General features: G+C 51.0%; 2 protein-coding genes across 3 annotated transcripts; one reads left to right on the top strand and one right to left on the bottom strand.

Annotated features, from left to right (window-relative positions):
- The first annotated feature begins 249 nt into the window (after positions 1-249).
- Positions 250-15843, top strand: CCDC113 (coiled-coil domain containing 113). 2 transcript variants are annotated; one of them, XM_026652876.1, is made up of 9 exons: positions 250-347; positions 2003-2129; positions 3778-3939; positions 6441-6596; positions 7264-7344; positions 8365-8520; positions 10569-10676; positions 11816-11971; positions 15657-15843. In XM_026652876.1, the coding sequence occupies exons 1-9, from the start codon at positions 250-252 to the stop codon at positions 15747-15749; spliced, it is 1137 nt and encodes a 378-aa protein (XP_026508661.1). In that variant the 3' UTR covers positions 15750-15843. The 2 variants fall into 2 exon arrangements, with proteins under 2 accessions (XP_026508661.1, XP_026508662.1); XM_026652877.1 differs by lacking the exon at positions 3778-3939.
- A 500-nt stretch (positions 15844-16343) lies between these two features.
- PRSS54 (serine protease 54) lies at positions 16344-20411 on the bottom strand. Its single transcript, XM_024201293.1, has 4 exons — positions 20254-20411; positions 18874-19102; positions 17398-17529; positions 16344-16835 (listed from the first exon to the last, which is right to left on the bottom strand). The coding sequence occupies exons 1-4, from the start codon at positions 20409-20411 to the stop codon at positions 16344-16346; spliced, it is 1011 nt and encodes a 336-aa protein (XP_024057061.1).
- Between the last annotated feature and the right edge of the window lie 6241 nt (positions 20412-26652).

Here is a 26652-nt window from a genome sequence, read left to right as displayed (position 1 = left end):
TCGGGGGGGCACAGGGAGAAGCAGGGCTCGGGGGGGCACCAGGGCAGTAGGACTCTGGGGGGCACGAGAGGAGCAGGGCTCGGGGCGGGGGGCACAGGAGGCAGCAGCTGGCCCCTGGAGGTAAAAGGCCCGGGCGGCCTAGGGGGCGACGTTCCGCGCGGCCCGGGCTCCGGGCTCCGGGTTCCAGGCCGGCCGGGGCTGGGAGCCCGGAGCCGCCGCCTCCCGCTGCCATGGTAACCCCGGGGAGCGATGGCGGACGAGGACTCGGAGAGCGTCCGCACCGCGGAGTCCCTGGAGCTCGCAGCCCTGCCCCTGCCCCAGCTCGAGGCCCTGGTGCAGGAGACCAGGTACGGGACGGGGCTGAGCACAGCGCCCCCCAGCTCTCCTAGGGGGTCCATAATGCCCCCGATCCCACATTGGGGGGGTGGGCACAGCGACCCCCCGCTCTCCTAGGGGGGTACAAAATGCTCCCTATCCCACATGGGGGGGGGTGGGCACAGCGACCCCCAGCTCTCCTAGGGGGTCCATAATGCCCCCGATCCCACATGGGGGGCTGGGCACAGGACCCCCCAGCTCTCATAGGGGGTACATTATGCCTCCAATCTCACATTGGGGCAGGGCTGGGCACACCACACTCCCACTCCACAGAGCACGGTCCTATTCAGATATAATCTCCCCCAGTCTTTATAATCAGGGCAGGCTGAGGCAATACCTTCCCTATGGCCCTTATATGCAGGACTGTTTGAAAACCCCATCCTCTATACACGAGAAAGCTGGATTATAACATGCTCCTCTTCCCCCTCAGTCTGTTCATATTGGCACAGGCTTGGCTCAGGTTTAATGCCCTCTGTCCCTGATGAGAGAGGGGTTTGGGGGTTATGTTTTCTATGTAGATCAGTGCGAGGCTTGAAGCTGCTTCCACCCCTCTGCCTTTGGGTGCCTGTCCCCCTGATGAAGGGCGAAGCATCGTGACGTATTTGATAGTAAAGGAGGCATCTTGTGTGTATTTGTGAGCAAGGTCCATCATTCCAGACTGTTCAGGAACCATCTGCTAAACATTTTCTTCCCTTTATAATGAGTTCCCAGTAGATGATTCCATCTGTCACTCGCTGGAAATAAAATGATGGAGCAAATGTAATAGAGAGGAAATATACCGGGGATGTGGGTGGGTGGAGCTGTACAAAAGTCATGGATCACATGGGGATTGAGGGTTACTTCTGTGGTCTCAGCACAGCCTCCTCAGAAAGGTGTGAGCCTTGTATGCAATCAGAAAGCCTTTAAGTCTGGTGGGTTTTTTGATAATTGACAGGAGCCCAGTGGCAGTTCTTCGGTAAGGATGTTCTGGGCTTGGCCCCAATCAGAAACATGAGAAAATAAGATCAGTTACTTTATCTACATCCCGATTGTGTGTGTCACTAGGGTGACCAGATACAAAAGTGTGAAAAATCGGGACGGGGGTGGGGGGTAATAGGTGCCTATATACGAAAAATTCCCAAATATCGGGACTGTCCCTATCAAATCGGGACATCTGGTCACCCTATGTGTCACTCACAGCTGCTGATTTACCAGCTGGGGACAGCTCCACAGTGGGTGCTGCTTGTTCCAGCTGGGAACGCCTTACTGGGATCAGGACTACCAGCAGAGATCCTGTATATGAAAGATCAGCCCCAGCAGAAGATTTGAAGGGGTGCATTCAAAGTCCCCTTCCCCTAGAGCCTGAGCTCCCATTGACGTCCATAGCAAATCTCCCATGGATTTCAGTTTGAACGGGATTGGGGCTTTAATGAGCATGGGCCTGATTCTTTCATTTACCCCACTGTTGCATCAAGAAGAGAGTCAAGTCATTTGTGTGCATCTATGGATGTTTATGGTGCCCCACCTAAAATTTTCACCGCGATAAGCCTTATGTTTCCCCTCTGGTTTCATACACTGACCATATGCTCTATAGTCTCTTATACCTGAAAGTCAGAACTTGCTCATGCCAACCTCCACCTCCTTGCAGCCATGCCCTCTCCATTCTCAAAGTCGAGACAGAAATGTTTGAAAAATACTACAACAAGATGGAGCCAAAGGATCTGGTCAGCCATTTGTTGCCAGATATACTCGGATCCTCGCTGGACATGGGGCAGGTACTGTACAGAGCTACAGCGATAGTTACTTCTTGTTTGCAATGCAGCATTTCGGGGTCTGCCTGTCAGCATGACTCCGACTATCCAGCCGCCTCCCTCTCGCTGGGATTCTCATTTAATGCTTGCGTGAGAAGAGGTACTAGGGGAGCAGTCACCCATAAACACATCCAATGGGTTTCCCTTTGCATCTCACCCAGTTTGAAATGTACCCTGGAATATTTAAAAATAAGCGAGTGGAGTCGGAAAGTGATGTTTACCAGGCAACTTCTCTACCGTACAGCCACAGTGCTCGGATGTCTTAGAAGGAAATTAACCACATACTTGAGGTGAGATGCCGCTGCTCTAGCAGGCATCAGGGTTTGCGCTGTCCCTTGCTGCAGCTGGAGTCAGTCTGAAGACCAGTCCAGTTTTCAGTTTCCCATTCACCTTTTCTCTTATACGATAACACTTTATCCTTCATGGCACCTGCCAGAGATCTGAAATTACTTTATAAGCACTAATGAATTTCTGTAAGGTAGGTTTATCCACATTTCACAAATCAGGAAACTGAGGCACAACAAGATCAAGAGACTTGTCCGAGGCCACACATCAAATCTGTGACAGGACCCACCTCTCCCAGACTCTCCCTCTTGTGCTCCAGCAAGCACTTTACTTGCCCCTGTGGCCTGTGATCCGTGAGCTAGGCAGCCCCTGAGTTTGAGTTTCACCTTCTCAGCAATGACTCAAGGAGTGGGAGCTCTATGGGCACTCCTCACCCTGGTCTCCTTCCTGGGGGTATATTGCACCGTCTCCAAGCCTCAAACTGAGACTGGGGTAGCCTCTTTGGCAGCTCTTTCCCAGGTGGAGTGGAGTTTAAATAGCAATCAGAACAGCCCAAAAGGGGCTACAAATAGACACCACTACTAAACAGTCTACAAGCCTGATTCTCATTTACACTAAAGTCACTTTACATTGCTAATTTATACCCTTTTTAAGGCCCCTTTATGCTGCCACTCTGGGTCTGGCTTCAATGCAGAGTTAACTCAGATGATGGGCACCTGGGTTAGGGTAGCCCAGGTGTGAGCAGTCACACTGCAGAGCCCTGTCTGAGTTACTGGGTCCTCACTTGTTCTGCACCCACCTGTATGTCGCTGGGACTTCTGGGGGCACATCCCATGTGTCTTTGTGCTGCAGTGCGCTGAGCTGCTCTGTGAGTCTTTCCCAGTGAATTGGGAGAGAACTTGTCTGTCCTTCTGGATACCCGGGGGGAATTGTGGGAAGACATTGAAGGAGGGATTTAGTTGGCATCATCACTGCCAAGTGGGTGCATTACCTGCTCATGTGAAAGCCTCCCTCAAAGTTTAGCCTACTAGCCCAGGATGAAAGCACCACCGAAATTGGGTGAGAGAGTTTTGTGTGTGTACCGGATGGGAGTTGGAGCAACACGCGGGTAAGTGCCTGCAGTGAAGACATACCCTAAGTGTAAATGAGAATCAGGCCCATCATGTGTCTACAGATCCCTCACAGTCACAGTGGTTATTTCCTATTCTAAGTATAGGGAAAATATGGTAACCGTTGGCAAACATTGACTTTTTAATGGCGAACCACTTCGAATGGGTCCTGTCGCTATCTACTTGCTCCTTCAGTCCTTTGTTTCTCCGGATTGCAGACACGTGCCAGACGTAAATCTAAATCCCGTGCTGCAGCTGATCGTTTTATAGGCCTGACCGTGGAGCAGAAGAATGATCTAGCGCAGCGGGAGCTGGATGAGACAAAGGAAGAAATTCAGTGGACCAAGGGGGATTCTGAACGGATTATACAAAACTACCAGGTACAGCCTTCCATGAGCTATAGAATCCCTGGTGTAGTTAGTAACCTCATTTGTCCTACCTCTTTTTAGCCTCACAGCCCTTATGCTATGAAGAAAGGGTCGTTCCTCTGAGGAAGATGATTTTCTAGAGAAATGTGTTAATTTCTCTTAGATGCCTATAAATTGCTAACCCAGAGAGGAAGGTTAGTATGATTCATTTAGCTTTAGGGTTTTTTCTTTGACTGCTTTGGAGGATGCAAGTTGGAGATTGGTCCTGCTTTGAGCAGGGGGTGGGACTAGATGACCTCCTGAGGTCCCTTCCAACCCTGATATTCTATGATTCTGTGATGCAAGACCTGGTAGATGAACTAAGACAGATTCTCTCTGCTGCAACAGCTGCTCAGGGTGTTTATGATCCTTGGTAAGGACAAAAACTACAGGGGCACCAAACACTTGCCTCATGCCCCCGTTAGGTCATTTGTCATGGTGGCATTCCATTACGTTATTACCCGTCCAGTTTGCGTATCGGCTTCTTTACACTGCACAAAGAACGAAGGGGCTGGAATGTCATCATGCCAACATGTAGCATGTGTGCTGCTAAATGCTGTGATCACTCTTCTGTGAGTTTACAGTTACTGGGCAATAGCAACTTCTTGGGAGGCAACAGGAGGTGCAGGGCTGCTGCTATAAAGCAGCTGTCCCAAGAACTCTGAGAGGCTGGTCCTGCTCTAAAAATGGCACGTTGGGCTTCCATATTTTGTCTCAATGACCAGGGCCAGCTCCAGGCACCAGCCCACCAAGCATGTGCTTGGGGCGGCACCTGGAGGGGGGCGGCGCGGCGGGGCGCTCCAGCCCGAGAGCGGGGCCGCGACTGAGCTCGCCGCCCTCCCCGCGGTGCTCCGGCCACCGAGGAGAGCGGAGCCGCAGCGGGCTCGCCGCCCTCCCCCGGCGCTCCGGCCGGTCGGGGATTGCCGGCCCACGGCTGGGCTCGGCGCCCTCCCCTGCCGCAATTGGGGGGTGGGGGGCGGCCGGTGGCTTTTTTGCCTAGGGCAGCAAAAAAGCCAGAGCCGGCCCTGTCAATGACTCTGTCAGTTTTACCCAGTTTACAAGTGTTACCCAGTGTTTTTTCCTAACTTCAGTGTCACAAATCTGCCCAAATCTGAGGGCCAGGCTCAGGAGGAGAAGAGCTGTTGTGCTTCACTAGTGATAAAGGGCCAGAATTTTGATCTCACACTGATGTGATACCAGAGTAACACCATTTAAATCAATGGAAATACTCTGATTTTTACACTGAGATTCATCTCACAATCTATGCCAGGAGTTGCTTACTTGCCACACCTCGTAGTTCAGGGGAGGAAATGTTGGGATTTTAAAGAATTACCTTTGCTTAACTGAGTAGGCAGGTTTGCTTGATACAGCGCCGCGACTGTCAGATCTGCCGATCCATGTGCCCCTTCACCCAATAAGGGTTTGTTTTTTGAGGTCCCTAAAAATTGCAAAGAGGTCTTTAAATGGCAATGCTGCCTGGATTCCTAATCCAGAACATCAACACAAATCAATTTGGAAGGGCTTCTTCTACACTATAAAGGCATCTTTCTTTTCTTTCATCCCACCCACTTCTGGGTTGGGAGAGTGAAATAGAAGCCCTTTGATTAAGCTAAATGGTTAGAACCTAACTGTATCATCCTGACAGATTTCAGAGTGGTGGTAGCCGTGTTACTCTGTATCAGCAAAAGCAAAGAGGAGTCCTTGTGGCATCTGAGGCTACGTCTTCACTATGGGGGGGGTCGATTTAAGATACGCAAATTCAGCTACATGAATAGCGTAGCTGAATTCGACATATCGCAGCCGACTTACCCCGCTGTAGGGACGGCGGCAAAATCGACCTCTGCGGCTTCCAGTCGACAGCGCTTACTCCCACCTTCGCTGGTGGAGTAAGAGCGTCGATTCGGGGATCGATTGTCGTGTCCCGATGGGACACGATAAATCGATCCCCGAGAGGTCGATTTCTACCCGCCGATTCAGGCGAGTAGTGTAGACCTAGCCTTAGAGACTAACAAATTTATTTGGGCATAAGCTTTCGTGGGCTAAAACCCACTTCATCAGATGCATGGAGTGGAACATACAGTAGGGAGGTATAAATACACAGCATAGGACTTCTCGTTGTTTTTGTATCATCCTGAACATTCATATGTTCTTATCAAAAGTGGCGTTTTGAACACAACCATTCCTTCAGACTTGGTAGATCTGGAGATATTTGCAAGTCAAGGCAGAACTGATTAACCCTGAAACTCAAGTACGGTAGATGTTTTGCTTTTCTTGTTCTTCAATGAATGAGAGATTGATATTATTACCAAAACATCACTGCCACAGGGCAAATAGGGCAAAATTCACCGACGTCAATGGATTTATGCCAACAGAGAACTTGTTCCACCGTTCCTATGTGTTGTTCTCCACCCCAAGGCCCAAAAAATGAATGGGAGATGACATCTCTTTACTATAATGTGACTTCGATTCTACAGGCTGTCATGGAAGAAGCAGATATTCGGTGGGCTGATATTAAGAAAGCCATGTGCAACTTTAACAAAGACATTATCCAAACGATATCCAAGAAGAAAGGGAGTGTCATAGCTTCTGAGAAGGTGCTGAGATATCTTGAGGAGAAGAACCACTACAGGGTCAGTTCAGAATTATGTATTTATACATTCAATATATACCAGGCTAAATAGTTTAGACAAAATCCTGATCCATGAATAATCTCCCCCACGTTTTGGGCCATATGTACACCTACCTTGGCAAGTCTGTTTGGATATCTCCCTTTACCTTGCAATTCACTGTTACAGTAATGCATTAGAAGCCTGCTTGGGGGCTCACCAATGACATGTCCAGCTATGACACAGGAGACTTAGTACGTGAATGACTGCATAGCTCACCTATGCACACCCTAGTGCAGGTTGGAGGAGTTACACGGCTGAGGTATGTGGGATTTGGGGCAGGGTGCTGTCCCAGTTGCTGTCGGAGCATTTCTTATTGATTGATTTATAGAGAGGGGCGTGAACGACAGCCTCGTGCGGGTGCTGCCTCCCCTCCTTTTCTGGCTAGTGACAAAGTGTCATGAAAGAAGTGCATCCGAAGAAGTGAGGTTTTTACTCACGAAAGCTTATGCCCAAATAAATCTGTTAGTCTTTAAGGTGCCACCAGACTCCTTAGTGTCATGAAAGTTACACCGTGGCTTGGAAGAACGGGAGCGTCATGATAAGCAGTGGAGCCCGGGGGCTCTCTCACGTTGGGCCCCACCGGAGAGAGAGCCATGACCATGACAGTAGATCCCGGTGTCTTTTTTAGGATGCAATGAAAGAAAAATTGCGTTTGAAAAATGATTCTCTCAAAGTGCAGAAGAAAAAGTTGCAGCTGCAGCTCAAGCAGGTGTGTAAAGACTGAAGCGAAACAGGGAAGCTGCAGCCCTTTGAAAATGAAAGGGACCAACGGCAGCTCACTGCAGGCAGGCAGGGAGATTTCAGGGGCTCACCCAGACAGGGGGGGTCTAATGTTTCTGTGTATTTTCTCTGCTTCTAATCTTAATTCCTGTGATTGGCAGAGATTGGAGTAATCTCTGAGTTTATTAAGAAAAGGCCCCAACCTAGAGCACCTTGTATGTTTGAGGCAGGCCCCAAAGCAGCTTAATACCTGTGAGAAGGTTGTGCAGGGTGACCGCAGCAGAGATCCTGCAGAGTAGGAATTTGCATCTTTCTGTGCTATGGAGAAGATCTTGGGTGGATTTTTGCAGCTCCTCATGGAAGGGGTCGTGTGGGTGTCGCAGGAGAATAGCCAGTGGTGCTGGGGTCAGGCACTGCATGGATCCACCGAACGGAAACCCAGATTAAGGCCTGGTCTACACTACGACTTTAATTCGGATTTAGCTGCGTTAATCCGAATTAATCCTTAACCCGTCCACACAACGGAGCCAGTTACTTCGAATTAAAGGGCGCTTAAAATCGATTTCTGTACTCCACCCCGACGAGCGGAGTAGCACCAAAATCGATTTTGTAAATTCGAATTAGGGGTAGTGTGGCCGCACACCACCGAATTAATGTGGTTAAAATTAATGGGGTAGTGTGGCCGCACACCTCCGAATTAATGTGGTTAAAAACCGAATTAATGTGCTTAGTGTGGCCGCGCACAATCGAATTTATACAATCTGTTTCCCAAATTCGAATTATCTAAATTCGAATTAATCTCGTAGTGTAGACGTACCCTTAGAAGGAAGCAGCAGGTTATGTCCCCTAGTCCTCCCCATTCCCTGAGTTAGCAGCCCGGCCAGGTTGGGTTGAGGATTCCATCCTTTAGGGGCCCCCCGCTTGCTGTCCCCACAGAGCAAAGCCCTATTATGTGGCATTTAGCCTCAGCTCAGTGATCATCAGCCTCTGTGTCTTTGCTGGCTTACAGAAGGAAGAGATGGGCGAGGCACTCCATGAGGTTGATTTCCAGCAGCTGAAGATTGAGAACGCTCAGTTTCTGGAGAAGATTGATGAGAGGAACCGGGACCTGCTACAGCTAAAACTGACAGCGGGAAACACTCTTCAAATCCTCAATTCCTACAAAGTGAGTCAAGCCCCTGGCACCTGCATTCTCTTTATCTCCTGCAGGGTAAGGGGGGGGTGCTTACACTGTCCCTCTCTCTCACACACACTCTATTTCCAGGCCATCTCTTTCAATCAGATGCATTTTTATTCCTGCTTAACAGCTCCCTGGCTTGCCTGCTATATACATTCCAGCAGGTGGGGGCTGGGAGTTGGCACCTGCCCTGGAATTTTTGGAACCATTCCCTTGTTGATGGATGTGCCTGCCTATAAAGATCCTTACATTTGCTGTGGCTGCTAGGGTGTGTTCGATACATCCTCCTGATGTGTGTTTTGTGGCATCCACACAGGGCCGTCCTTACCCGTACGCAAACTACGCAGCTGCGTGCTGCTCCTGCGGTTGGCCCGATGCCCCGGCCGGCTGAGCTGGCCAGAAAAGCTGCCCCTGCCCCACCCCTTCCCCTGAGCTATATCCCGGGGGACTGCAGCAGGGGTCGGGCCTGCACTCACTGGGCGGTGGAAAGTGGAGTGACCCGGCCCTAGCCAACTCCACTCCGTCCCGCCGGCTCCCAGCTGCCCCGCCAGTGAGTGCTGGGGGGCGGTTCCCCCCTCCCCCCCAAGTCCCAAGGCTGGGAGCCAGGGGAGCAGAGCGGAGCGGGCTGGGGCTGGGGCCAGGTCAGTCCCCTTCCCACTGCCCGGTGAGTGCGGGGTCGGGCCCGCCCTGCAATCACCAGGCGGCAGGAAGTGGAGCGACCTGGCCCCAACCCGCTCCGCCGGCTCGTGCTGGGGGGACAGTTTCCCTGTCCCCCAAGGCTGCTCCTGCCCCGCCGCGGAGGCCTGGGGCCAGCCCTCTTCCCCCCCCCCCACGGGGGGGCTGCGTAGGGCACCAAAATGTCTAGGGACGCCCTGCATCCACATGTGATGGTGCGAAGCTGCAAACATTGCAGTGTGGTTATTTTGTCCCACAGGGCCGTAAGCAGTAACCTTAGCATTGACCTACCTAGAGACTTTTGTGTATCCTTGCAGCTGTGATTTCGTCAGTTACGCACGGTTAAGACTACCCAGTCCTTGGACGGGTGATCTTCAAGAAAAATCCAGGTGCTGCTGCAGGTAGTGGAGGTGACTCATTAGGTGGACTCCTCCTCTCTGAGTCAGTACTAACGTTGGGGCTAGGGTGACCAGATGTCCCGATTTTATAGGGACAGTCCCGATATTTGGGGCTTTTTCTTATATAGGATCCTATTACTCCCCACCCCCTGTCCCGATTTTTCACACTTGCCGTCTGGTCACCCTAGTTGGGGCACTGTGCTGCCGCAGATTCTGTCTCTCAGCTGTAATATAAAAAAGAGGGATGTGGTCATTAAAGGTTCATCCCGTGGCAGTTTTTGCAAGAGTTGGGATATTGGGCATAGTATCCTGGGGAAAATAACACCTTAGGCATTTCCAGTGCACCTTTCGCTTCCCCTCCGCTCCTGCCTCCAGCGGGGTTACTGCATTCCACCCCAGAGCTGGCTGCACCTCTGCGGGAGGAAAAATGAAGAGCTTGTGAGTCCATTGCATATTTTAGGATCCCTGGGTATGGCTACCTTATAAACCAAGGGAGAGATTTTCACAGGCATGTGCAACTCCCACCGACAGTCAATGGTTCTGGATGCTTTACTCCTTTGGAAATCTTCCCCCGAGTTATTGTTAAACTACACTGGGAAAGGGCAGGGGAAAGATTTTTCCTTTCCTTTTTTCTGGAGTAAGGAACTTTGGGCTGCAGCAGTAGCTCTGCCTCTCGCAATATTAGGACACAGGCCCCACTGCTACCAAGTAACATCATGCTAGAACGTGTTAAACAAAGGCTTGATCCCGAGGCTGCCATCTAGAAGGGAAACTCAGAAATGAGATGCCACGTTGATCAATGCATTCTACGACGAAGTGGCAGTAGGGAGCGGAGTCCCAGAAGGCCAGCCCGAGATGAAGCTTGACGGCGTAGCGAGTAAAGGGACTCCAGCCTTCCATGGTCACTGATGAGCTGTTGCCCGTTTTTGGGCTCGCTGACTTTACCGCATTGGGCTGTTTCAGAGAAAGCTGCAGAACACCACGGCAACGTCCGCCCGCCTGATGAAAGATATCTCCCAGAGGAAGGAGGCGCTGGAGAAGATGGAAAGGGAAACCATCCTGGTGGAGGAGGTAGTAGGAACATCAGAAACAATCCATACAGGGATTGTGGGTTTACTTGTTTTTTTAATCCAGAAATGTCATGTTATGAGACCATTTCTTTTAAGATTTTCTAACACTGGGTTACTGCACAGACTAGTAAGTGAGGCTGGTATTGAATTACACCCACATTTTGATCCCAGTTCCACGGGCGTAAGGCTGGAGTAATTCCATTCAAGTCAGTTGACCCAGTTCCGATCACACCCTTGTTTTGCACCCTTGGTAACTCTATTGACCTCAGCGGAGTTACTCTTGAGTTATACTGATGGGATCACAATCTGGCCCCACGGCTCTTTGTAAGCTGCCCTTCACTGGCGTAGCAATGGGAGTTATTTTCATTCCGGCAGCAGTCGGGAGGGACTTTAAAACACAAACGTCAGGAGATGAAGGAATGAAGATTCTCAAAGCTGTGTTAACTTGGCCACATACTTAGATCAGAAGCTCTTTGAGGCAGAGACTGTCTTTTTGTGCTGGGTTTGTACAGCACCTAGCACAGCGGGGCCTGATCTCCCATTAGGGCTCCTAGACACAACCCCATACAAATAAGAGATGCTCATAATAATACCACGAATTGTCTATTACGTATGTAATTAGCAAAGGAATATTACAATATATTTAATTGTAATACTAGAAGCTGGGTGTCTACAGTTATGCTGTGAAATTTACATTCAGGCACCTGCAGGCAAGTGCCCTGGTACCAGAAAGGCTGTGTACCTGCAGCTTCGATTGAAGTCAGAGGGTTTAGTGGTGCTCTGAAAACCAGCTCTCACTTTAGGTGCTGAAGGATGGAGTTTGGACTTTAACTTTAGGCACCCAGCTTTGGCATAGCTTCCTGCATTTAATATCCTTCCTCTTTTTAGAGGCACTGCGCTTCCCCCTCTAAGGGGGGCCCCGGCTGGGTTTTGTGCCACTCCACTGTCCCGGGCTGTAGCAGCTCCGGAGCGCCCCCGGCAGACAGAAAACCGGAACGCTAATAGCAGCTGCATTCTGCACAGTTTAATCGCTCGACCTTCAGTTTTAGGGGGATGGGTTTGGTTTTTTTCCAAATTGCAGCTTTGCAGAAAGCAATATCCCACCTAATCTACCTGCCCTGGATCCATTTCCTCTTTCAGGAGCGAGCCAAAGCAGAGAGTGTGAATAAGCAGCTGCGGCAGCAGCTCTCAGATTACAGAGTGCCCCCGGTGGTGAAGTATGTCAATCAGAAGATGGCCATCTATGACCTGGAAAACAATATTAAGATCTGGGAGAGGAAGGTGGAGATCGCCGAGGTACAGTAAGACAAGAACTCCCGGAGTCTGTAGCTGAGCATAAACAGTGTCTGTGTCCTTCCCTGTACACAGCTGGGGTTTAACTTCAGAGGGCACCTGTCTGTGCCCACCCACGTTCATGCGATTATGGTGAAGGGGTCTGTTGCTTTGCAGCATGAGTGGGCGATTTTAGTTGTGGTTTTAACTACAATGTAATTGAACAACTCGACAAGCTTCCTGTTTACAAAGCAGCGATCGTGTCAGAGGCCGAACTGAATGTATTCAGAGGACAGAGTGGGTCTCACAGTTGAACTCTGAGGCCGGAACCCAAGGGGTTTTAAGCCAGGACCTGGTTATTAGTGAGTTAATAGGAAGCATCATCCAGTTATTATTATCCTGACCTTTTTAACAACTATCAGATACAGAAGAGCAGCAGTGTAAACTTCTCACCTCTGCCCATGTAACCAGTTTGGGCCTTTTCAAACACCCACGCTCGTGATTGTTTGAAAATGTTTTGGAGCTGATTTCTGATCATCTTCCTGTAACACGCTCCAAGCACTTTACAAGCATTCATTATCAGTGACTAATCGTTATCCCTACATCACGTTGGCTGGGGCGGCTATGACTGGGAGTGCCAACCTCAGGGCAGATGGTCAAAAAGCAGGGCAGAGACACCCCAAATTGGTGGTATGTTCTATAATTAGATTTCACCAACACAGTAACAAGTATGAACTCCTATAGCGCTGTAACAGCCTTACCATGGAGTCACAGACAGTCGCCTTGGGCATTCCAGTTTATCTTGCCACCCAGGCAAACTGGATTATGTGATAGATAGTCACTGTCCCCCGGGGTGCCTGGGGCAGGCCTCACTGGAAATGTCAAGGTCAAGGCAAGCTGCAAAGAGGAGAGTAGATCCTCCCGAGACTGGTAGGTGACACTGATGTTAAACGCCCCAACCAGTCCCAAACCGTGCTCCTGATCCCCCACACTAGTTATCAAGAAGCAGAAAAAGAAATCACACAGCCCCCTTTCTTGCATTCCAGTTCTCTGGCTCCCAATCAGCACCTAGGTGCAGTAAGGTGAGGAGTTCTTTAAAGACTCTTCTCACTATACAAAATGTTCTTGTGACCCCAAAGGGCCAGCCCCATTGCCAGCTCAATATTGGGTTGGATCTTACCCTAAATCCCACACTGCCAGCCAGTCCTTTAGTAACTAAAACTAAAGGTTTATTATAAAGAGAAAAGAAAGAACAAGAAGAGAGATGTTAAATAGTAAAGCGGTCACACACATACAAAGACTTCAAAGTCCATACATCAGGTTCTTGGTGAGTTTGCTGGCTTAAAAGTCCCTCTGGAACACATCCACAGCTACAGTATATTCAGTCCTTTGTTCAGAGCTTCCGTTCGTAGCAAAGTTCCTGCAGAGGTAAGACGCAGGAATGAAGACAAAATGGAGATGATGCAGTTGCCTTTTATAGTCTTTTGCCATGTGGCTCTTATTTCCTTTGTTCCAAACAAAAACTGCCCAGCACATGGCATGGAAGCCTTAGACTTCTCTGTGCACAGGCTTTGCTGCTCACTCATAAGGTGTCTTCCCTGGTTCCTTTCAATTGAAGTCCCTTGATGGGCCATCAAGCAGGCTAGGCAGGGCAGATGCCAATCTGTCTGGGAGTGTCACCCAGCAACACAGCACAAGCTTGGAAATACAGCTATACCCTACATATCTATAACTCATAGCACAAAGGTGATACAAACATACAAACAAGATCATCATACTTGGCAAATTGTAACATTTTTGCAGATGCCTCACACGGCATATCTGGCACGATTCATTGCAATTTTACAATATTGGCATCCAGAATATCATAAAGTGTCTCCCATATTCCATACAGCGTCGCAGTCACTTTCCACCAAAAATCCCAACAATATTCAGGCCGTACGTATCCCAGGCCAATTGTACTCAGATCTCAATACAAAGACAACGCCTGGAGCCAATCCTGTCATAAACTAACTAAAGATTTATTAACTAAGAAAAGAAATGAGAGTTATTGACAACAAGGTTAAAGCAGGAAGCACACACAGTCTTAGATTTTAAACAGTAATATGAGCTTCTGTAATAAGCAGCTCTCTATGTCCTTCAGGGCTGACCCATGCCAAGCAGCATGGGGATCTCTTGCTTATGTTTTGCCCCTCAGAGTCCAGACAATATAAAGAGACATGGTTCCTCCTTGTCAGGGATTTTTATCCCTTTCATTCCAGAATCCAAGCTGGTGGGATGAGTTCATGCACAGGCCTCTGCTTCCTGGGGGGAGTGAGGAATGCAATCAACAAGGTCTCTGTCCTTTGATGAAAACAACGAGGAGTCCTCGTGGCACCTTAGAGACTAACAAATTTATTTGGGCATAAGCTTTTGTGGGCTAAAACACACTTCATCAGATGCGTGGAGTGGAACATACAGTTGGGAGGTATAAATATACAACACATGAAAAGATGGGAGTTGCCTTACCAAGTGGGGGGTCAGTGCTAATGAGGCCAATTCAGTTAGGGTGGATGTGGCCCATTCCCAACAGTTGACATCTTGCCCAAATAAATGTGTTAGTCTCTAAGGTGCCACAAGGACTCTTCCTTGTTTTTGCTGATACAGACTAACACGGCTACCACCACTCTGAAACCTGTCCTTTGATGCTACAGGATGCCTCATTTGCCTTCAATGGGCCATCTTGTGTGCAGGATGAGCATTTTTACCTTAATTAATGGTTCTCTTCCTGTCTGGTGAGTTACACAATTGCAGAGGGGTACAATGCAAACACTCAATTTAACTTTATACCATGGGAGACAGATATTGTAAGTCGGATTAATACATGCAGCATCCTACAAGCATTCCGGAAAGTCGAACCCTGAGATCTATTTTAACTCTACTAACCAGACTGGTTTCTAGCTCCGCATTTGTCAGTGTTCACTGACGCCCTGGGCCTTGGCAGGAGCTGGTACCTGGCCTGCCAGCGTCACAGCCCACTTTACTGATGAAGGAACTGAAGCACAGAAAGGTTGTGACTTGCCCAAGGACACACAGTGAGTCTGGCGCCAAGCTAGGAAAAGGATCCTGAAGCTATTGCCTTAGATCATGCTTTGTTACGCAGCGAGATGGGTAGAAAGAAAACAACAATAAAGGGGAACCGTTTAGTACCTACTGGTGAGTTCTCTGTATTGAAACGCAACCCTCGCCCCACAGTCAGTGAATTGAGATATGCAGTAGTGTGATGAAACCTGGGCAGGTTCCTACTAATCACACACACTCTCTCTCTCTCTCTCTCTCTAACGCAGAGAGATGGCCCTACGTTGCATACTTAGATTGTAGGGTCTTTGGGGCAGGGACCAGCTTTTTGTTCTGTGTTTGTACAGCGCCTGGCACCATTGGTTCCTGGTTCAGGAGGGAGCTCCTAGGCACTAGGGTAATACCAATAATATTAAGGATCAGATCCACCCTGGGGTCTGAATCCAGCATTCCCCAAAGTTCAGTGTTATTCAGGTTCAGAGTCCTGAGGTTCAGATCCCAGTATAAACTGCTGTGGGGGATCTCACTGCTTTCTATACAGTATTCAGAGGAAAGCCGTGGGAGGCAGGACCTACTCAAATGCCCTGGGTGTACAGTATACTCCATGGCAGTTTGCCATTGGCTTCTTATTTCTCCATTTTTACTTCTGCAGATGTCCTTGCAGAGCTACCGCAGAGCTTGGAACAAGGTCAAGATGGCCAGTAACCAGCTACAGCTTTGTCTCCCCCTGCAAGGTGGCCAGTGAGAGATTTGGCTTGGAGCCAGCCACGTGAAAAATGAAGCTTTCGACTGGGGGAATGCAGAACACTTTCTACTGCAGCTTGGTCTGTGAAAAGAGATGGAACCATTTCAGCCCAATTGATAAAGAAATCAAAACCGCCTGGGTTCGGACTCCTCTAGTTTGTCCAGTCCCATTTGTCGGAGAGGCTGGAGCATCCAGTGGGCTCTGTGACCTGGGTTCTTTGTGGGGCTCCCAAAGTTCTGAATCAGCTGTGCTCCTGAGCATCCCTTCCCTCTCAAATACGTCTGATCAGTTACTCTCTGGCGATTGTATCTGGACATGTTTACAGTCATTGTCCTCTTTGGACTGGCCCTCGGGACAAAAGGAATCAGGAGAGTTTTTTGGGGGGGGGGGTTTAAAGTTTAATAGCCTGAGTGAGTGCTAAAATACAGAGACGGATTAACACACGAGGGCGTTGCTGTGGGGAGAGGACCTGTCAGCACCGTGCACATGGATCATGCCACATAGCCACTGTCAACAGCACTAAAACCGATGGAGTGCTGGGAATGGTCCCCGAGGCCAGTCAATCACACAGTTGCCTCGGTTACAGTGTCTCATCTAGTAAAACAGGAGCCCGAGCAGAAGGAAAACAGCGCTCATTTCCGTGAGGATCTGCGGCAGATGTAAGCTCCCCTGAGAAATGGGGAGCGTTTCCCCACTGTAGTAGTCATAGTACACTGGGTCAGACTTGCTGTAAGCCCTGGCTAGCCCTTCCTGGGCGGGCTGGATGTCCTTCGGTCGCTGCTTGGCTTGGCCACGGTCAGACCCAGCTTCTGCGATGACTGAGGATCGAAACACCTTCTCTGCTGACTCAAACGACCCTCCCAAATCCTCAGTCGGAGCTTGAAAAGCGGAGCGCCCTCTGGCAAACGTGGGATATACGGGGACTCCTGCGTCAGCTGTTGTGGCTGAAATCCAGTCGCTGTAATAGGCCACTTTGGTGTAGAGAAATGGTCCATAGCATCTCATGCCGCCCTGGCTCAGCACTCCATTCAGAACCCAGTCTCCAGTTCCCTTAGCCTGGCACATGACTGGGTTCCCTGGGTCCCCCTTTAAGAGAGAAAAGGCAGGTTTTAGTCAAAACAGACCAGTTTTCCTCCTACGTGTGCTCTCACTGCTCCTGTATCCTGTGGGCACCTCTATACTAATCCTAAACTGGAAGGGGGACAGATCCCACCAGCTCCAACCAGCTACCAGTAATTCCAGGGGGCTGGCTCTTCTTTAGGCTGTTAGAGCACCCCCATCACAAATGCATTGCCCAGAAATCTGCTCTTCGGGCTCCCCAAACATCCCCAGCATGTGGGCTGAACAGGGGCCGCATTCATGGGGTACGGAGGGGAACCCACTTTAGTTTTCCCAGGCGAAGGCTAGTACGTGTGATGTGACAAAGCCGCAGGACAGAGGAGAGTGAAAAGTGACCTGTGGAAACTAAGGCCTTTATTATGGCCCAAGGCTGATGCAGGCCCCGGATCTCCTGGACAATACAGTAGCTAACTGGGGGATAGTGAGTGGGAGGGAAGCAGAGGCTGCTCCCATTCTTGCAGAGCTGAGGTCCCCCTGTAGTTCGCACCCTGTATCAGAGTCAGCGGCTGGACCAGTAGAAGCTCCTTACCAAACATCCCGTCACGTTATCGGAGTCCCGGTGGCTGCTGCACTCGGTCGTAACGATTCTCTTCAAGGGGCAGGGATCCACATCCACTACTGAGAGCTTCCTTAGAAAGCTCGCTGCTGTGCGTCTTCCTGTCTGAGCCAAGAAACCAAGAGATCAGAGACCCCCAGTCTAGGGCCTAGGAACTGGCAGTGGCCGCGTCACATGTGCTGCGTTTCTTCCTGTTGACACGCCCAGCAGGCTAAAGGGAGCGCTCTCTGCTTCAGTCCATCTGGGATTAGCATCGCTGGGTGGGCAGGGATAGGTCCCTGCACTGCCAAATGAGAGCGCTGGGTTTGAAACATGGCTCCAGCCTCTCCTTTCACCCGGGGGCACTGCACCCCCAGCCCCCCAGCCCAGAGACTCCGATCCAGCTGCTGTTTGCTGAGCAGAAATGGATCTAACAGCTCCCTGGGGAGCACTGTTTGGCCTCCCCTAGCATGAGAGGACATGTGGCTTTATGGGGAGGAAAAGAAAACAAAGACCTTTGTAGTTGGGATGCTGCCCCGTGTACCCAGACCGTGTACCCTCACCCCGCTACTCGGCACTGGATTTCATCCCCTGCCCAGGTGCATGCTGACCCGGAGTGGGATCCACACAGACGAGACCTCTTGAAGAACCACAGTTACTATAAGGCAAGTCACCATTCTGGTTTCTCACCGGCTTTTCTAGCTGGAAGAAGCCAGCAGGTCTGATTGGCTTTTGCAGTCTCTCTAAAAGCACCCAGACTTTTGAATGCAGCTCTTGAGGTTTGCCCTTCTCCAGGGGCGTAGTTTGGGGGACGAGGGGGGTGTTCCCCCCCCACAACAGGGCCAGCCTCGTTGGGGGTGCGGAGGTTGGGGGGATGAGGCTCAGTGCATTTAACATAATGCACCAGGACAGGTGCCTGCCAGCAGCCCCACTGACCCCTGACTTCCTCCTCCTCACCCCCCAGCAGCCCAGAGTGACGGTCTAGTGGAGCCCGCGCTGCCGTGTGTCTCTGTGTGGTGTGGCGGGGAAGCAGCCTCCCCTCATTAGCAGCTCAGCAGGAAGGTGGCCACAGCAACACCAGGAGGCACTAGAAAAGCAGCGGCATCAAGTCCTGCTGGTGCCAGAGCGGCCGCAGCTCCTGCACTCAGGTCACCACAGCGGACAGCAGCTGCTGGGGCTCCCCCGCTAAACCAGCAGCCCAGGTCATGCGCAGCCTGCCGCAGCCAGCGTGCCCACCACTCCAGGCATGGGGGAGAGAACCAGCGAGCCGGGGGACTGGCTTCAGCATGCGTGTGTGTGTGTGTGTGCATACGTCCATCTGTCCCCCTCAACACACACACACGGTCCCATTGGCCTGGCTAGAGCTGTCCCCCCAAACATAGCAGGCAAACTCGACCTGTGCCTTTTCTAGTACAGGTCACCCAGGAAAAGGAAGGGGTTACCTGCAGTGGGGTGAAGCCACCCTGACACCCAGCAGTTCTCCAGGGTGGCTGCGGTGAGGTTCCTGCTGGGGAAGCAGATGGGCTGAACAGCATCACTGAACTCTATGGGGGTGGCCATCTTCAGCAGGGCAATGTTCTTGTCCAGTGTGATTGCGTTGAAGTCTTGGTGGGGAATGATGGTGCTGATTGAGTACTGGGGCTGGGGCTTCCGCTGCATGTTCCGATCTGTTATACCGACCTCGGCGAAAGCCGGATGCCTGAAGAAAGAGACCAGAGGAGCCTTAGACGTGCAAAGAGCTCCGGGAACGGAGAGCCCCTTGGCAGTGGGAATTTGACAGCTCAATGGGTGCAGGGTGACACCAGCTCCCGGAAGACATTGAGGCCACTAGGCAAAGCAGTTTATACTGGTGCAAAGCCAGTGCGAGATCAGAATCGGCTCCATGCCTTTGACTTGGTGGCTCAGGGTCCAGATCCCAGCACAGCTCAGGAGGGAGTTGTGTGGAAAGGTGATTTTTATGCCGCCAAGTCTGGTCCCTTAGACGTGTAGTCTAAGGACTGCTGTAAATTGCACAGCCTGCAGGGGCTATTCTGGCAGTAGGGAGACATTGGCCACCCACAAGGCCCCCCCCCCCCCCCAGCCATGCCTCTGACAGCAGGGAATGGAGCAGGGGGGCACAGATGCCATAGCAGCTCTGATACCCAGTGATTCCCCCACTGCCAGCTTTACACCATCAGAGCGCTACATCAGAGGGGAGGATTGGGGCCTAGGTGTACCGTGTCTGGGAGGGGCAGGCTGAAATGCTGAGCATCCGCTGACTGAACGCTGGCACACTGTCCAAATCACCAGGGTGGACACTATTGGCAGCAGCTGGGTGGCGTGTCCAGGGAAAGGGTAGAAGGCAGCCCAGGAAAAGAGGCTAGGTGCCAGCTTTCTGTCCCTTGTCGCCAAGCGAGGAAGAAGGGAGGAGAGGAAGCCTCACAATCCCTTGCCTGGCCTTCCAAACCAGAGCAGATCTTCTCAGAGGACTAAACACGTGAGGGGCTGAAAGGGGGGTGGGAAGAAGAGCCCGGTGCAAACGGCGGCAGTGCCCTATGAACCATGTGCGAAGCGCTGTCTCCATTTCACTGGAAGTTCATTACAGCCGCAGCCTCGCGACGAGCAGCCCCAGCTACTCGGCAGTCAGAGATAATTTAATCTTCCGATTGGCTCAGTTCCTGGTCTTTTTCTACAGCAAAGCCTGCCTGTCAAGTCTGTGCTGGGGGGGCTGGTTCAGAACATGGAAGGTAATGCACTGAGGAACTGGGTGCTCCTGGCAGCCTCCGTCCAAGGAGGACCTCTGAGAAGCGGCATCCTCCACAGTTGAGAGCAAGCCCGCACCATAAGGAAGAGCGCCACGGCACATCATACCTTGTCTGAAAAATGGATGCAGCACTCAGGAGCCAGTGCTCGCTCAGGATGGAGCCAAAGGCCAGGTGGTTGTGTTGTAGGTCCTGTATCGACACCACCCAGGGGAATTCCCCCACAGCTGCAAATGCCTGCATTGAACTAGATGGTGTCAAGTTCATCTGCGTACCACATCCTGCAAAGCAAATGGAGGGCTCTTTCGGGACCCGACAGACCTGTGCTTCCCAGTCTATTACCACCCTCTCCTCTCTGCTTTTCCTCCATTAATACCTCATCCTTTCCTCCGCTTTGCTTGCGCTCTGCCTCCCTTCTCCCGCCCTGGCCCCTGTCATCTCATTCACTAGTGAGTGGCTGCTGCTGGTGCCTCCTGAGATCTGAGCAGGCCTGTCAGGCAGCGCCACCGTCCCATGAGTACCAGCTGTCCAAATTGCTGACCTCACTTGGGGCTGATTCAGGCAGGGCCCAGGCTCCGTCACCCCTGGGAGCAAGCTGAAGGCACTGGCTGGGGAGTGCAATGGTCAGGTCACGGTGATGGGTTGGATCACAGAAACCCTTTTGGGGCTGCCAACTGATGTGCCAAGACGACTACTGCCCCTGCTTTCCCTGCCAGCCTGGGACTCCAGAGCCCTGCCTGGTTGCACCAGACATGCTTGCCAGCCACAAACACAGACCCAGGTCTGAACCACGTCCCACAAACTGCAAGCTTAACTGAACACAGCTTAAGAAATGTTCCTGTCTTTAACACTCAGATGCCCAACTCCCAATGGGGTCCAAACCCCAAATAAATCCGTTTTACCCTGTATAAAGCTTATACAGGGTAAACTCATAAATTGTTCGCCCTCTATAACACTGATAGAGAGATATGCACAGCTGTTTGCCCACCCTCCCGAGGTATTAATACGTACTCTTGGTTAAATAATAAGTAAAAAGTGATTTTATTAAATACAGAAAGCAGGATTTAAGCGGTTCCAAGTAGTAACAGACAGAACAAAGTGAATTACCAAGTAAAATAAAATAAAACACGCAAGTCTAAGCCTAATACAGTAATAAAACTGAATACAGATAAAATCTCACCCTCAGAGATGTTTCAATAAGCTTCTTTCACAGACTGGATGCCTTCCTAGTCTGGGCACAATCCTTTTCCCTGCTACAGTCCTTGTTCCAGCTCAGGTGGTAGCTAGGGGATTTCTCATGACTGCAGCCCCCTTTGTTCTGTTCCATTCCCTTATATGGCTTTGGCACAAGGCGGGAATCTTTTGTCTCTCTGGGTCCTCACCCCCTCCCCCCAAATGGAAAAGCACCAGGTTTAAGATGGTTTCCAGTACCAGGTGACATGGTCACATTTCCTGTGAGACTCCAAGCCTTCATTCCTCCCAGCCTGACTCCCAGGAAGGCCTGCCTGCAAACAGAGCCATCCACAGTCAATTGTCCTGGCTGATGGGAGCCATCAAGATTCTAAACCACCATTAATGGCCCACACTTTGCATAATTACAATAGACCCTCAGAGTTATATTTCATATTTCTAGTTTTAGACACAAGAGTGGTACATTTATACAAATAGGATGATCACACTCAGTAGATTATAAGCTTTGTAATGATACCTTACAAGAGACCTTTTGCATGAAGGATATTCCAGTTACATCATATTCACGCTCATTAGCATATTTTCATAAAATCATATCGAGTGCAACGTCCCAGTCGCATCTCCCAGACACAACGTCACTCACCAGCTGCCGGGGAGCGTGAAATGCACAGCCACAGCAGCACCAGGCCTCTCGTCCTGCTGCCCTGGCAAAGCGATGGACCCCTAGGGAAACCACAGAACAATCCTCCTGCCATCACCTGCCTGGGGCACCTTGGCTGCCTAGACCATCGCCTCGGCCCCCGCAAAGGCAGCCACACGGCGAGGGGAGGGGTTGTTAGGGTTTCCTCCTGCTAGACAGTCTGGTAGGAGGCCCAGGTGTCTGTTTGTCTCCCAGGCCGAGTTGGAAACCGCGTTTTCTCCCCAACGCCGTCCCAGCTCTGCATCCTTCCCACACTAGGGCTCTGCACATCCTGATGTCCGCCATGCGGCCTCGCTGCGGCTCGGCGGGGAACCCAGGGCCAACCAGTGCTGGACTTGCCCGGCTGGTCAGGGGGCCGCACAGACCAAGAGGCAGGGCCTACTGCGTCGTGTTCATTCATACAGAAATCAGCTCCCGCAGGTGGCTGCCTCACTCCAGCGTATTCTCCATCACCGCTCTGATCATCTTCAGCTCCCCGTTCTTTCTACCCTCTCCCTCACCCCAGCCAGACTCCTGCTTCTTCACCTACACGATCTCCAAAGCCCCAGCCTTCCCTTTCCATCCCACTTGCCAAAACCCTTGGGTTATCCTAGCCATAGACTAGTGTGAGCCCCAACTCCCCAGCAGAGAACAGACTGACCTCCCCCAGCCACTTCCATCCCCACCTTTCCCCCGCTGCCAGCGTTCGCCCCGGTCTCCTCTGCATCGTTCTCCTCTCCGCAGCTGCTTTACCCAGGGAGAAGGTTCGTCACTCGCTCCCTGAAGTCATTGTTCGTCTGGGCCGAGCCAAGGAGCAGGGCACCGCGTGTGCTGGCAGGGTTCTGATGCTGCATAATCAGCCACTGTTAGATCACTGTTGCCATGGCATCTCCAGCCACGCTTAGGGAGGAGGCTAAAGCGAGCCAGTTTAAGACGCTCTGTACAGTACCCGGTGCCCCAGGGTAGCTCAGCTGGGGCGTGGCTACAGGACCAGGAAGCATGAAAATCCCCAAACAATCCTATTCAGATTAGCATTAGGTACAATCCCCCCGATCCAAATAGAGACCAGCACCGCGGGCCGGTATTCAGTGCCCATTTGCAATGTGCAGCCAGCCGGTGAGGCTCTCATCCTGCACGGGGGAGTGCGGAAGGGATCTTCTTTCATTCCCATCAAAGAGCGGTTTGAAAATGGTAGGGCCAGCCCACAGCTTAGCATTGCCACACCAGAGACTGAGATGTGACTCATGAGCCCCGGGGCAGATACTGATTCCAATGACGCTGGTGTGACTGCAGAGTGCACTCCATTACCCGGCCGAAGGAACTTTGAATTCACACTGCACCGAGGGAACGGAGATCAGAAGCTGGCTTCTGCTCTCACGCCTCAGGCCAGCGTAAACTGGGGGAGCTGCGGAGGCACCACCCTGACAGCAACCTTGGAGGCGAAGGGCGTCTCTTCTGTAATTCATCGGCAGGCGCCCTGGCAGAGTAAGGCCCAGAAATGAGATGCTCCAAAGCGATTCCTTTGCCCAGTCCTCCAACAGGAAGGATGGCGTGTTTAAAACAGAGCCTTGACTGGTGGGTTTAAAGCAAGGGGAAAGGACCCTTAAAATGGGGCCAATTCTTGCCTCCCTGTGTGAACTCAGAGTCAGTTCTGCTCAATTCAGCTATAAAAATAAGCATTTGCTGCACTTCATCTCTGCAGCGGTCTCTCAGTTGGAATCTATCCCATCTCCTGCATCACCCACAGAGCGATTTAGTAAATTCCAACCTGCTTATCGAAGGCAGTGGGGGTGCACGGATGGAACAAAGGGCAGAACATTTGGCTGGCAGCATCTTTCTTGGTGGTGATGATGCGCAAGAAGGAAAGAACCCAGCTTGACTCTGCCATGCTAGGCTCAGTGGGCAGGGCTGGCAATCTTACTTTTAAACTCAGCACATTTATTACAGAAACCATGGACAATAAACCCAGAGCCCCATGGTGCCATTTCTAGAGTCACTTGTCAGAGCAGGCCTGTGCGGTGCTGGAGACTTCTGGGGGATCTGCCACTAAGCTCGTTTAGAGGGGAAGCGTTTACCAAACTGTTCCATGTATGGAGTGTCTCTATTAGTGGAGTGGAATCAGGGGGCAACATCTCTTTATATGTCCTTAAGGGAAGCTCAGCATTTCACAAGGCCCAGGAGATGCGTCTTTGAAACTCTCACTGCTGCTTCTATGCTGGCTCAGCCGGCGGGGAACGTGGCTTGCTGCTTTGTCACTGGAGAGACTGCCTTGAGGTTAGGGAGAGGATGTTGTCTCCGTGAGCAGCAGTTGAGCCTGCAGACCACCACATTAAACGGAGCCGTTTTAGTCTCGCAGCTGAGCTGTGACAGAGACAGCTCCTCATGCAGGGCCGATGCAAAGCACAGAGCAGCTTGTTCACGTACAGGGTCGCGTAAGCAACCTCACCAGCAACCGAAGGATCATTGATTGCCGTGCCAGAGTTTGGGTCAGGCCATGCCTCAGGCCACAGTTTACTAGTTAAACTGAACACACAAGCAAAATACCCAAATAAAGCAGGTCCTCTGCCCCACGTAGGCTTGAATGCCCAGAGACTTTCCCCTCACCTTTCCCAGCCCCTCCAGTCCTTGCTCAGACCCCGGCACACCTGTAGTTCTCACTCACAGGGTCATCTGCCTGGGGATCGCTTACTAGCTAGAGTCTTTCCTCTGCTCCAGCAATCTGCTCCCTGCAATTCTCTGGCTCAGCTGAGTGCTCACTGGCCTTAATAAGACCCAGGTGCTCTTAGGGGATCACCTGACCCCTAGCCCCACAGCTTCATCTAGGAGGCAGCGAGCTGATCAGTCACAGGTGGGGCTGGGTTCTTCTTCCCTTAAAGGGAGACAACTAATGTGGGTTAGCTAGCTTGTGGTAGAAACACACCTTTTTGGCAGTGAAGCCATAGCCTATGAATTAATCAATTTAAAACCCCTCTTTAGAGAAACCAGCATAACTCCTGTATGTAGACAGGCCTGTGGCCCTGCTTCCACCTTTCATCCTACTGAAGTTGGAATTGAACAGGCTGCAGTTCTGAAAGCCAACCCAGGGCACCAAGCCTTCTCTATTCAGACTGAGGGGGTTAAGAGCATTCGTCCAAACAACTGATCTACTTGGCTGAATGTCCCCTTATGCTTTATCATGTTTCGGGCTCATTCAGAGTGTCAGGGAAGATTTAATGATTAAGTAGGAACTACCGAATAAAAATCTATTGATCCTGGAAAACCACGAATCCAGCAAAAATTGCACACACAGGACCGTCTCCAATTGGCTTCTGAGATGCATTCATTTGGTTTTCTACCTGGCAAAATAAATGCGACCGTTTTACTTACCACGTTTGACAGGTAATCTTGATTAAATTAACAAAACAAAGTGAGACATTTAAAAACTGGTTTCTACTTATTTCCCAGAACTCTGTCCCCTGTTGTGCAGAGTTGTACATCGGTGCCCTGCCTCTTCAATTATCGGCTCTGTGAGGCTGCTTTGCATCTCTAGATTAAAATCACATCCCCCTCACTGCTGGCCTTATCACCGACAAACATTGCTCCGGGTGACCTTTAAGGGCAGATCTCGGATACAGCCCCTTCTGACTTCGTTCTGAAGTCTCGGCAGGGTGCCCTGCAGAAATGCCTCCATGAGCAGTTTCTCATGCTGCTCAGTGACTTCCAGTGAGTTTTACAGATGGAAGTATTCGGCCTGCAGGCAAGCCAGGAACTGGCAACTTCCTTGCTTAAAATGTCCTTATTTAAGATGCAAACAGGCAAAGATTTTCATGCAGCCAGCCAAATGTACCAGGATCCCTGCAGTTTCCAGAAGAATTTCCTGCCCACAGCTGTACAGGAAAAGCTTTAGAGTGGTTTTTTTCTGAATCCAGCCACAATGTAAACAGCTGCTGGAGGTGAATGGAGTTGTTATACAGTCACTTGGGTCCTTTGCACAAGGGTGATGGACAGGGGTTTTGGGTTTGTTTTTAGCATTCATGAAATGTGCCAGGTTGAGGGCCTTGGAGACTCACGCCCTCGTGCCACAGACCAAGTCCAACACAAAGAGTGGCGCTGGAGATTCCCCCACAGGAGCCCATGGCCTGGCCTGTAGGGACGACAGCTGTCTCTTTACCCATCCGTTCCTTAGCCCTTCTACTATCTGCCAACACGGATGTTGATTAGTGCTGACTGCGGTGATGGTTTTGTGATGCGGACAAGTTTCCACCATGAACTAAATTGAGCCCACAGCCTTATTCCACATGGACTACTGAGCAGCCACCAGAAGGTACCAGCTTTCCGTGACTACTGCCGGGGACTGCGTCTTAGATGTGAAAGGTTCCGTCTCTCACCACCAGTCGCCTGAAGCATCCAGTCCCATGATGAATTGGTTTATTTTTGCTCCGAATACACTGACTGCACAATGAGAGAAATGGCAGATATGGAAGCCCCGTGGAGAATGCTCGTTATCTCAGGGCTGACGGGAGTACAAGGACAGGAAGGCCTCAAAAACTTCCCAGTGTGTTCCTGTTGATTGACACATTTCTCCTACTAGAAAATATACACCGGGAGTATGTCACACATGCTGAGATGATGACATTCATCTTCGTGACACAGGGTGAC

This window comes from Terrapene carolina, unplaced genomic scaffold (genome assembly GCF_002925995.2).
Source record: "Terrapene carolina triunguis isolate 2854851 unplaced genomic scaffold, T_m_triunguis-2.0 Scaffold130, whole genome shotgun sequence".
Lineage (NCBI taxonomy): Eukaryota > Metazoa > Chordata > Testudines > Emydidae > Terrapene > Terrapene triunguis.
Note: the sequence above shows the minus strand (reverse complement) of the source record. Positions and strands in the feature narration are given on the sequence as shown.